This window comes from Helianthus annuus, chromosome 15 (assembly GCF_002127325.2).
Source record: "Helianthus annuus cultivar XRQ/B chromosome 15, HanXRQr2.0-SUNRISE, whole genome shotgun sequence".
NCBI classification, from domain to species: Eukaryota; Viridiplantae; Streptophyta; class Magnoliopsida; order Asterales; family Asteraceae; genus Helianthus; species Helianthus annuus.
The window spans coordinates 32,096,654-32,107,704 of record NC_035447.2 but is presented as its reverse complement, the minus strand read 5'-3'; the positions used below and the strand labels follow the sequence as shown (position 1 = coordinate 32,107,704).

The window sequence follows — 11,051 nt, the reverse complement described above, 5'->3', positions numbered from 1 at the left end:
CATAATGAAATTTATGTTTGAATGAATAAGATGAGTTATGTGTATTTTAAGACATATTCATATAAACGGAAGCTAATGTACTAATCGTTTTTCTATTGAGAATTAATATGAAGTGTAGGCATGTTAACAAAGGAAGTGAAGGTTGACTCCACAATCCGATGCGAGTAATCGAATGGATGGATAAAGGGGCTAGTATAAGAAAAGCATGATATGTTGACTCGCTATTATGCTCGTGTTAAGATTTTTGTATTATGTCACCGGTTGCTAATAATGTGTTTGAATGTGGTGACTGCAGGCTATACATGTTGGGATGTTTCATCTAGAAGTGTACGCAGTTAGAGATCGAGTCAAGACACGGATTGTATGTGGGTGTGTACGTAGTCACGTAATTGAGACATGTATGTTAGTTTTTGGATTAATTTGTAAAAAGAGATTAATGTATTTAAGTGAATTGAAGAGTATCATGAAAGAAATTTTACATATGCGTTTTCCGCTGCGAATATTAGGTTAAAATGTGTTAGGGCGTTACAAGTTGGTATCAGAGCCTAGGTTTGAGCGAAATCAAGTACAAATGAGTGAGTACTTGAACTCAAACCTGTGTGCTCTTGTGACTATTGACCCATACAATCCAAGACTCGATCAAGACCGAGAGGTAAGACTTAATATAAGTAAGTATGTGAGAGGTTACTAATAATGATGAATATTGAAAGGTGAGCTTGATGGATAATGAGGATGTTCCGCAGTCGCAGGCTAGTACGAAAGCTAAGGTGTGTGGTATGTCAGGAAAATGGACCCCAGGTACACAAATTTTAAAAAAAAAATTTGCAAGCATTAGTATGTAGCATACCCTTATATATGAGGGTGAAATCCTTGAAGGATTCAAATGAGTGTGTCACGAACTTAAGACCGGTACCCTGGACATAAAGTGATAATTCTTATGAGGACACGAGACTAGTATGTGGATTGCGCACCTGGCCAGTGTGCAAGAAGCATAGGACGCTCGTGGGATCATAAGGACCATCACATATATGTCCGGATAAATCGGGATTAGGGGTCGTGTGGATTGGAAAGGGGTTCCCCGATTCTTTAAGAATCGGGTCAGACATGAGAAAGAAAGATAAGAATGAAAAGAATGAAAAATATGAATAAAGATTTAAAAAAAAAATGAAATGAAAAGAATGTAAAGTATGAATGAAAGGTTTGAATTCGGGAATGAATTCAAACCGTAATGGAATGAAAGGAAGGAAAGGTTTGAATTCGTGAACGAATTCGAACGTGAATGGAATGGAATGAAAAGAATGGAAGGTATGAATGAAGGTTTGAATCCGTAGATGAATACGCATCAAACTCATGGAGAATGAAAAGAAGAATGAAAGTTAAATCCGTGGTGAATACGGATTAAATATGCAAGGAAGAAAAGAAGAATGAAAGGCTTGAGCCGTAAGCGGTAAACGAATCAAGTATGCGGAAAGGCGAAGTCGGATGGAAGGTAAGTAAAGCTTACGGCATTTAAAGTAGTACAACTACTTATGTACTTGACTAGAAATAAGAGATGTTAGTATTCGAAAAGAGATTTGGAAATAATATGTTCCAACACGAATCGATACGGGTCGGAACAGGTTAGAACTGGCAGTAAACCATATTTGATGGTAAAAAGGGTAAAATGGTAATTTGGTCATGGAATAATGAAGGTATAATGAGTTTTGAAAGATTTTGTTATGATGTATGCCATGATAAGTAATAAGGGTAAAACGGTAATTTAGTTACATGGATGAATGAAAATAATGTTTAAAGAATACCCTATGGCGTAAGCGATGATGGGTTAAATGTATGGAAGAAAGGTTTAAAGATCATGACCATACGGTGAAAATCCATAATGAGCCAAATGAGTGAAATGGTAAATCGGTACCATTTTATTTAAAATGTAAAAGGTTTGGGGTGTTTAGACCAAATGGGTCAATTAATGATGATATGATCAATTGATGATGATGATTAATGAACGTTTGTTGAATTTTATGCTCACAGGATGAATAGCATATGGAAATTACGTTGCTGTTAGTTAGCAAGTAAAAATGCAATGTAATTAAACGGGTCACAGCATGATCCAAGCCAGGTATGTACGAATAAGGTTGTAGTTAAAAAGTGTGACTGTTGGTTAATTCTGTATTAAGGTCTTTTGTCGTAAGAACCAGAGCATTTGTTGACCAAAACACCCTCGAATGACAAAGCGGGTAAACGACCCTTATGGGCTAATTGGAGACAAGTATTATGAACGAGTAAGTCTTTTTGAGTAGTGTAAAGGTTAAAGGTATAAGCTTTTGGGTTTTGCCGTAATAGGAGGATCCGAGGGGTAAAACTCGGCTTATATAGATCACCACGTTAGCTCCACCACAAATGTATTGTGGTGGAAAATCGATTGATAAGAATTGTGAAAATATGAAGCTAGAAGTGAATAAAGGTGATCCATACTTAAAATAGACTTAAATACCCTTAACGGGTCAAAATAGACGTATGAGCGAAAACGAGTTTAAGAACGTATATGAACCCGTGATATGAACCTGGTACGATAGACAATATTTAAATTATGGGGTTCATGAGAAATTGGAATCAAACAAACGTGTTTGTTTGATAAGTACATGAACGGGTCGAATAATTCTTAAACGAATATTAAGCCGAAAGCTTGTAAGTTAAGAATTTTCTTAATCCGGGCGTGGGATTTTGAGTCCATATGAAAGAGGACCAAATTTTGGTCATATAGGAAGAAACGGGAGGTTAAACGAGTAAACGGTTCAAAAGTTATGCGCGTTTAAGTATGCAAGAACGACGGAATAAGCTGCTGATGTACAGGTTCCACCGTAAATTACGGTGGGTACCGTAATTTACGGTGGGTACTGGGGATAAATGATTGCACCGTAAGACAGGAGGTTTCCACCGTAAAAAGGTTGCCACCGTAAGTTACGGTAGGTACCGTAATTTACGGTGGATGTCAAATTTGAGCAAAAATATATATGACATTGTGTAATCATTTTGGGATGCACTTTTTGACCGAAATCAAGTTTTGATGCACTTTTTGATAAAGGACTTTTGACCGAAATCAAGCTCGACCCCAGCCAGGGGCTGCCGCCCCTTGGACCCCACTTCTCTCAGGGGCGCTGCCCCCGAACCCCCGTTAGTATAGAATGGTATGTACGTAAGTATGAGTTATGTACGAATGTATGCAAGTATGAAGTAATGAATGAAAGATATGCACGTATGAAGTTACATAGTAATGTATGAAAGATATGCACGTATGAAGTTACATAGTAATGTATGCACGTATGAGGTTATGTATGATTGTACACATGTATGTAGAAGATGTAGGAATGTATGTACGTATGAAGATGCGTATGTAGGTAAGTACGAATGTATGCATGAGTATATGTGTAAATGTAGAGATGAAGTAATGTATGAACGTATGTGGATATGTATGAAGTAGGCATGAATGTATGTACATATGCATGAGGAAAGAATTATCGTCCATGAAGGTATGAGGGGTATGTATGAATGTACGCATGTACGTAGAGGTGTAGGAATGTATGCAAGTATGTATATATATATATATATATGTATGAGTATATGCACGTATGTAAGTATGTATGAATGTATGCAAAAACATATGAATGTATGTAAGTATGAATGAATGAATGAATGTAAGCATGTATGAAGGTAGGTATAAACGTATACACATATGTAGATATGTATGAATGAATGTATATATGTATGTATACACGTGGGAAAGCATGTGCGTATGTACGATTTAGATACATTCGAGTATTAACGTTATTAACCGTGTTTCCGTTGAGAAAGCAATGTAATGCAGGTATGAGAACATTGTATGCACGAGGAATCGAAGTTGATCTCAAAAAGGGTAAAGTTACGTTATGTTACGAATTGAACCAATTATGAACCTTGTAAGGGTTTTATGAGTATGAGTATGTTATCATATCTAAAGTGTCGAAGTGTTATAAACATTGTATGAAAGTTATGGCCATTATTTATATTAAATGCAAAGATCCTTGTGAATTCTCAATTATGTAAGCTTAGGTCTTGCAAGTTATATTATTTATAATGTTGATACAAATCAGAAATTTGTGAAGGCGTTATGGGTGAATAAACACCAAGTTAAACAAAAGAATGAAATGAAATAAGATAACCGTTGATGTTAAATATAAGAAGGATGAAGTGAAATGATGTAAGTATGCTCGGACTAGAAGTAAGTACAATGCATACTCCAATATGTAATGAATCGTCACGAACAGGTTAAACGATTGAAAATGATATGTTAGAGAGCGGTCATGCATTGACCTGTTATAAATAGGTCGAATGAACCAAAGTTTTAAAGAAACTAGAAAGGGATTGAATGTGCATAGTACATGTTGGTAGCAAACGTAGTGTGATGTTCAACCTCGAGTTGAGTACGAGAGGTGAGTATGAAATAGTAGTTATGTTGCAAGTATGTTTTCAGGTGTAGGTAAATAGATGTATGAGTGTACATATATGAACGTACGTACGTATGTGTTAAAAGGGATTTAATGTGCACAAAGGAATAAAGCTTGTATGTATTTATGCATGTATGTATGCATGTGTGAATGTATTCATGAAGGTATGTATATATGTGTGTAGGAACATACGTGTAAATGTAAGTATATGAGTATTAAGTTTGATTTAAGAAAGTAACGATAAGACGTATAGTTATATATGTTCATGAATGGAACCCTTTTTATAAGATATGAGTGAATTCTTGCTATGGTATGTATTGTGAATGAAATGAATGAATAGCCAAGTAGTGATGGTCATCACTAAGGAGCTAACAGGAGACAAAAATCCGAAATCCAAAGATATATGAGTTTATTTTAGAAGTGGGCTATATAGAAAGACTGGTAGTAACCGGTAAGTAAAGAATTATGGCACCGTGGATATGAGCAAGGTTTCGGGGACGAAACCTCTTTTAAGGGGGGTAGATTTGTAACACCCCAAAAACGGGTTTGGTAATTTAGACCCGGTTACTATTAAGAAATGGGTAAAGGTACCGTTAATGAGAAAAGTTAACCTGAAAAAAATGAGGATTAACTAGGAATAATTAACCTAGTTGATTATTGGTCTCGTTAGTAGCAAGTGAATAATTGTAGCCTTATTTGATTTAAACGAAACATGAGGGACCAAAGTGGGATAACTTGAAAGTTGTTATGTTAAATGAAAATAACACACACACACACATACACATTTTCGTGTGTGTTCTGTACGTGATCAGGGAAGGCTCTAGAGAGCCAAACCCTAGTTCATCATATATCAACCAATTGAAGCATGAATCGAGGCTCAAATTCAAGAAGGAACATGAATTAATGATCACCCAAGCTAGGGGATCATAAGGTATGTTGAATTTTGATGTTTAATGAAGTTGAGAAATCTTGATGAACATCACAAGTAGTGATTTATGTATGAATTGTTTAGGTTATGGCCAAATTGACAATGTATGCTTGCTTAGGAACGAACCCTAAGTGAAGATTTTGAGTAAATTGCTATAAATTGAGTATTTTGATGATTTACTACACCTAGCTAAGTGGGTTTATGTCTAATTCATGAAAGGGTATGAAATTGATTGTGAAAATGTGTAGTATGTGATGTGTACATGTATATAGATTGAGTATGGTATATAATTTGTATGATGTTTATTTGTATTGATGAATGGAAGTGATAACTAGGAAGAAAAATATGAAATACTTGTACATTATGCTTAGGAAGTAGTACGCACACCAAGTGTTTGATGAAATGTCTAAAAGACAATAACAAGTGAAATTGTATGCAAGTAATGGGTAAATAGATATAATTCATGTGAAGATTATCTTGGGATGATGTCGAGTATACCTTATGCTTGTTTAAATGAATTAATGATGTGGAGTATGCTTCAAGTGGGTCGTATGTTAGATGTGAATTTGATATGGTTGTTCATATGTATGAGCATATATGCTAATAAGAATGTGAATGTAATGACACGAGTGTATAGGAATCATGTCAAGATGGTTGGGAGCTTTGAAGGCTAACGGGCTAAGAGGACTCAATCAAGTAAGCGAACGAGAATACGGACGCGCAAGGTAAGTGAACTCCGAACTTACCCTTTAGTTTGGTAATGTATTTATGTTATACGTTAATTGTTGAATGCCATGTAAGAAGATATGGATCTATGCTATTACTAAGTTAAGTGTTAATGGAATGGGTTGGAAGTTATGCTATTACTAAGTTAAGTGTTAATGGAATGTGTTGGAAGTGGTTAAGAAAGAGATTCGATTAGGTTTGGGTAAGAAAGGGAACCTACATAATGAAATTTATGTTTGAATGAATAAGATGAGTTATGTGTATTTTAAGACATATTCATATAAACGGAAGCTAATGTACTAATCGTTTTTCTATTGAGAATTAATATGAAGTGTAGGCATGTTAACAAAGGAAGTGAAGGTTGACTCCACAATCCGATGCGAGTAATCGAATGGATGGATAAAGGGGCTAGTATAAGAAAAGCATGATATGTTGACTCGCTATTATGCTCGTGTTAAGATTTTTGTATTATGTCACCGGTTGCTAATAATGTGTTTGAATGTGGTGACTGCAGGCTATACATGTTGGGATGTTTCATCTAGAAGTGTACGCGGTTAGAGATCGAGTCAAGACACGGATTGTATGTGGGTGTGTACGTAGTCACGTAATTGAGACATGTATGTTAGTTTTTGGATTAATTTATAAAAAGAGATTAATGTATTTAAGTGAATTGAAAAGTATCATGAAAGAAATTTTACATATGCGTTTTCCGCTGCGAATATTAGGTTAAAATGTGTTAGGGCGTTACAAAACAGTGGTAGCTGCGGAAGAAGATCCATTTAATGTTGAAGAACATTTGTTGTTTGATACTGAAGTCTTAGAGACAGGGCCAACTGTGGAAGTTGAAGCTGAGCATGTTGTGAATGTTGAAGCTCAGAAAGGAAAAGATAAAGTTATTGATGACATTAAGGAAGATGATGTGGATAAAGATACTACAAGCTCCTCGAGTTCTTCAGAAGAGGAAGTTGATGAAACTGAACGTTTACGAAGAATCCAGGAAGCAACAAAACAAGAAAAATTGTTGAGAAAGAGAAAGAGACAGGAAAAGGACGATGATGATGCTTACGTTCCTTCTCCAGAACATGTCTCCGAGTCACAATCTCCTCCAGGTGGTAGAAAGAAAGCTGGAGCTCGAAAGAAAGTCATATCTCCGAAGATCAGAAAGGTTACACCAAAGATATCAAAACCAAAGATTGTGCTAAAGAAGAAACCAACAAAAGAAAGCAAGAAACCACCAACACCACCACATGAACCAACACCACCACAATCACCAATCCAATCACCACCCCGACAACCTACACCACCACAACAATCTTCACCACCTAAACAACCAACACCTCCAAGACAACCATCACCTATTCATCATTCACCACTACATCATTCACCTCCACCACAACAAACCCTTCTTACTTCGCAAGAAATTTTTCAAACACCTCCACTCACCCAAGGTCAACTAACACCTGGTTCTGCGGGGTACCGAAACTTTCCAAATGTTCCTTCAAATTTGAATGTGAGCCTTGATGATGTAGGAGATTTTGATTTCGCAAACACCTCACAAGTAAAGAATGTTGAAAAGAAGGTTGATGAAGTGATTGCTGAGAACAAGAAGCTAGCCGCTGAAAACAAGAAAGTTATAGATCGTGAAAGAATTCTAGAAATGCGTGTGAAGAGGTTGGAGAATGATAACAAAGAGTTGGTGAAAAAGATTGATTCTGATCAGTCAGAGATAGACATTTTGAAAGTAAGAATTGCTGAGCTTGAAGAAGAAAAGGCTCGACGAGATGAGCAAAATGAATACTTCAAGTTGAAGAACAAAGAGCTTGAAGCAGCTAAAGCGTTCAGAGATCACGAGTTCTATATGCTGAATAAAGTTGTTGAAAGCATGCTCGGAACGTCTGTAGAGCAAAAGTTTGAAGAGCTGCAAGTTGAAGAGCTCAGAGCAGAACGTCAAGCTAAAATTGATGAACAAATGAAAGAAAAGGGTAAAGGAGTTGAAGGAAGTTCTGCAGTGACAGAAAGATCGATTGTTCCTTCTATGGTTGTTGAAAATCCCGAGCCTATCTCTGCTGTTTCTGGTCTTTTTGAGGATTATACTCCTCTTGATGAATTGATTGGTGATAGTGATGAAGAAGATGAAGAAGAGGAGGATGAAGAGGAAGATGACAAAGATGAGAAAGTCTATTCTGCGAGCAGTCATGGTTCTGGTAAAGACGATGATGATGATGATGATGATGCTCAGGGTGGTACAGGATTGAAAGTTACTGAAGCTTCCACTGAGAAAAATGTTGATAATTTGATGAACGATTCAGTAAATGAAGAATTAGGGGGAGCAGATGGAAAGGAGGAGTCGAGTGATGCACAAAATGTTCAACAAGCTGAGAAATTGATCTTGAGGTTGGATACTTATCGTGAAGAAGGAGAACATTTTCATACCTACACGCTGGAAACGATCAGAGAAATGATGCGTATGGTGACTCCTGATTTTAAATTCGACTTTGAAGAAGAATTGAATGCCTTTGACATCAATCAGCAGCGTGATTACGAGTATAAGTATGTTGAAGATGCTGATATGTATGACAGAGTCGAAGTAGAAGATTGGACGGATGATGAAAGTGTTAATGAAGATACTTCACAGTTGCCAACGTTGATGGAATTCTTTACTGAGGAGAATCGTGACGAGTTGAGAAGAAAGGTAGCTGAGATTTTGAAAGATAAAAACCTTGACGACACTCTAAAAGATATGGCAAAAGAAGAACGTAAAAAATGGTTCAAAGAAAGTCATGAGAGGAAGTTCAAACGGCCGTTAAAGTACTATCAACGTGATTGAAGCGTATCTCTCGGTGACATCATTAGTTGGGGTTTCTTACCTCAGATTAATGCGTATGCTATAAGAAGAGAATGTGGTGTGCAATATTTTGAGATGTTACATGATATTATGTCACTTCCATGGTGGGATGTGGATGAATTGTCAAAGGTTAGAACTTTGGGATATCCTGTCAGGAAGAACGACATTGCTATGTAGGGATTGATAAAGTTCGAGGCTTTGAGAGACTTCAAACACTGGAAGCCACACTATCCGAAGAGATCCAGTGACAGGTGTTGAAGAGACGATACTGAATGTGAAAAGGCCTAAAACGATGAAGACTATACCAGTGCCATCAATGGAGCAAGAGTTTTACAAAGGCTTCATGGGCTGGGTTTATAGTTGTATTACTACTGAAGCAGTGATTACTTATCGAGCAGGGAGCGAATTACGAGAAATACATGTTTATGATCCTATGTGGCTTGTGAATTGCTCTGCAAAGTATATCGAATGTCTTTTCATAAACAAAATTCACTATCAGCCAGAGGACAGAGAGCATGCCATGCAATTTCAGCGAGTTGCAACCCTTTGCTTTCAGAAGAGTATCAACTCTGAAAGTAAATGGAAGTCTTCATGGTGGTCGCTCGATGAGAAGATGAAAAGGAAAGCTGCTCGTGAACGTCAAAAGCTTGATGAGAACAGAGGCAAATGGATGCACATTCAAGCTGAAGAGGATAAGAAGAGAAAGAAAGATAACGACAGGATACAGAATTTGCTTAGGAGGAAGCCTAAGCAGCACGAAGAAAAGTTCAAGTCCTTATGAAGATCCGAAGACCAAGACTGAAGACTGCGGCTGTATCCAAGGGGGAGTTTGTTGGTGCACGAATGTCTAAAGCCTGCGTCTTAGTCTTAGTTGATCAATGTATAGGGTCTAGATGTGTTGATTATGAATGTATAGGGGGTTAATATGTAAATTTGGGTTTGTAATGTTGAGATTTCGCTTTTAGTGACATGGTGCCATATGAGCGAAATCCCAACAATATGATTTCGCTCATAGTGACATGGTCACATAAGCGAAACCTTCCCCCTATATATAGTAGTGTTGTTTTCTCATGATGTACGTTCATGTCTCCCGTGTAGTCGAACTGCTGCTCGTGTATTTTGTGAAAGATTAATGAGAAAACTGTTTTAAAGTGATCTACTTCTGTTTCTACTCCATTTCTGCTTTGATTCATGCCGATTTTGTATTTCCGCTGCATTTTCGGTAGTATCTAGCTCTGATTGACTCAAACGACTGTCAATAACGGTCCTACACAAATGACAAGTCCTAAAATTTAGTTAGACATTAAACATTTTTATGCTCAAGAGGTACTTAAACAAGTTTTTGAAGATCTTGATGGTGGTGTTTTTTTCTTTATTGGTTGATACATCATGTGACATATCCAAAAAAGAACAAAAGGTCGTTTTTATTCAATTGGTAAATAAACTTGGGATTGTTAAGCAACGTTTTATTAGGCTTGTTCATGCCAAAGAGATGCATGCATTAACGCTCAAATCAGCTATTGATGATTTATTTGCTCGACATGGCTTGAGGTTGGCTAGGATTAGAAGCCAAGTTATGATGGTGCAAGTAATATGTCGGGTGAGTTTAACGTCTTAAGGGCTCTAATTATAAAGGAAAATGTTTCGGCATTCTGTATTCGTTGTTTTGCACACCAACTTCAACTAGTTGTTGTGGCGATTGCTCACAAACATACACCTATTTGAAGACATTTTGAAATGGTAGCAAGTTTAACAAATGTTGTTTGTGCATCTTCCAAATGACAAGATATGTTTCGTGACCGGAAGTGGATTGAATCAAGAAATGACACTTTCAAGTCCTCAAGATACACGTTGGAACTACAAAACGCTTTCTCGATTGCTTGCTTTATATCCAAACATTATGGAAGTTCTTTAGTGGGTTGAAAAAACGGGTTTGAATCTTCCTTGTGCCAAACAAGCGGACAGACTTCAAGGGGATATGAAAAAATATGACTTTATATTTTAAACCAATTTTTTAGGACCAAACTAGATGTTGATCAGGTCTACTTACCGCTCCATTGGTTGTGCCGGTCGA

General features: G+C 36.9%; 1 protein-coding gene across 1 annotated transcript; it reads left to right on the top strand.

The window, feature by feature from the left end:
* The first annotated feature begins 6,621 nt into the window (after positions 1–6,621).
* On the top strand, positions 6,622–8,959 carry LOC110913523 (fibrous sheath CABYR-binding protein-like). Its single transcript, XM_035984288.1, has 3 exons — positions 6,622–6,685; positions 6,873–8,246; positions 8,343–8,959. Exons 1-3 carry the CDS (start codon positions 6,622–6,624, stop codon positions 8,957–8,959), a joined length of 2,055 nt encoding a protein of 684 aa, XP_035840181.1.
* Positions 8,960–11,051: the final 2,092 nt, after the last annotated feature.

What these genes read in the sequence shown, in the direction of transcription:
- LOC110913523 (XM_035984288.1), top strand. Translation starts at nt 6,622, where the DNA reads ATGTGTTTGAATGTGGTGACTGCAGGCTATACATGTTGGGATGTTTCA. An exon ending in TTCATCTAGAAGTGTACGCG is followed by an intron (nt 6,686 to 6,872) that starts GTTAGAGATCGA and finishes AAAATGTGTTAG; the next exon opens with GGCGTTACAAAACAGTGGTA. An exon ending in TCCTCTTGATGAATTGATTG is followed by an intron (nt 8,247 to 8,342) that starts GTGATAGTGATG and finishes GTTCTGGTAAAG; the next exon opens with ACGATGATGATGATGATGAT.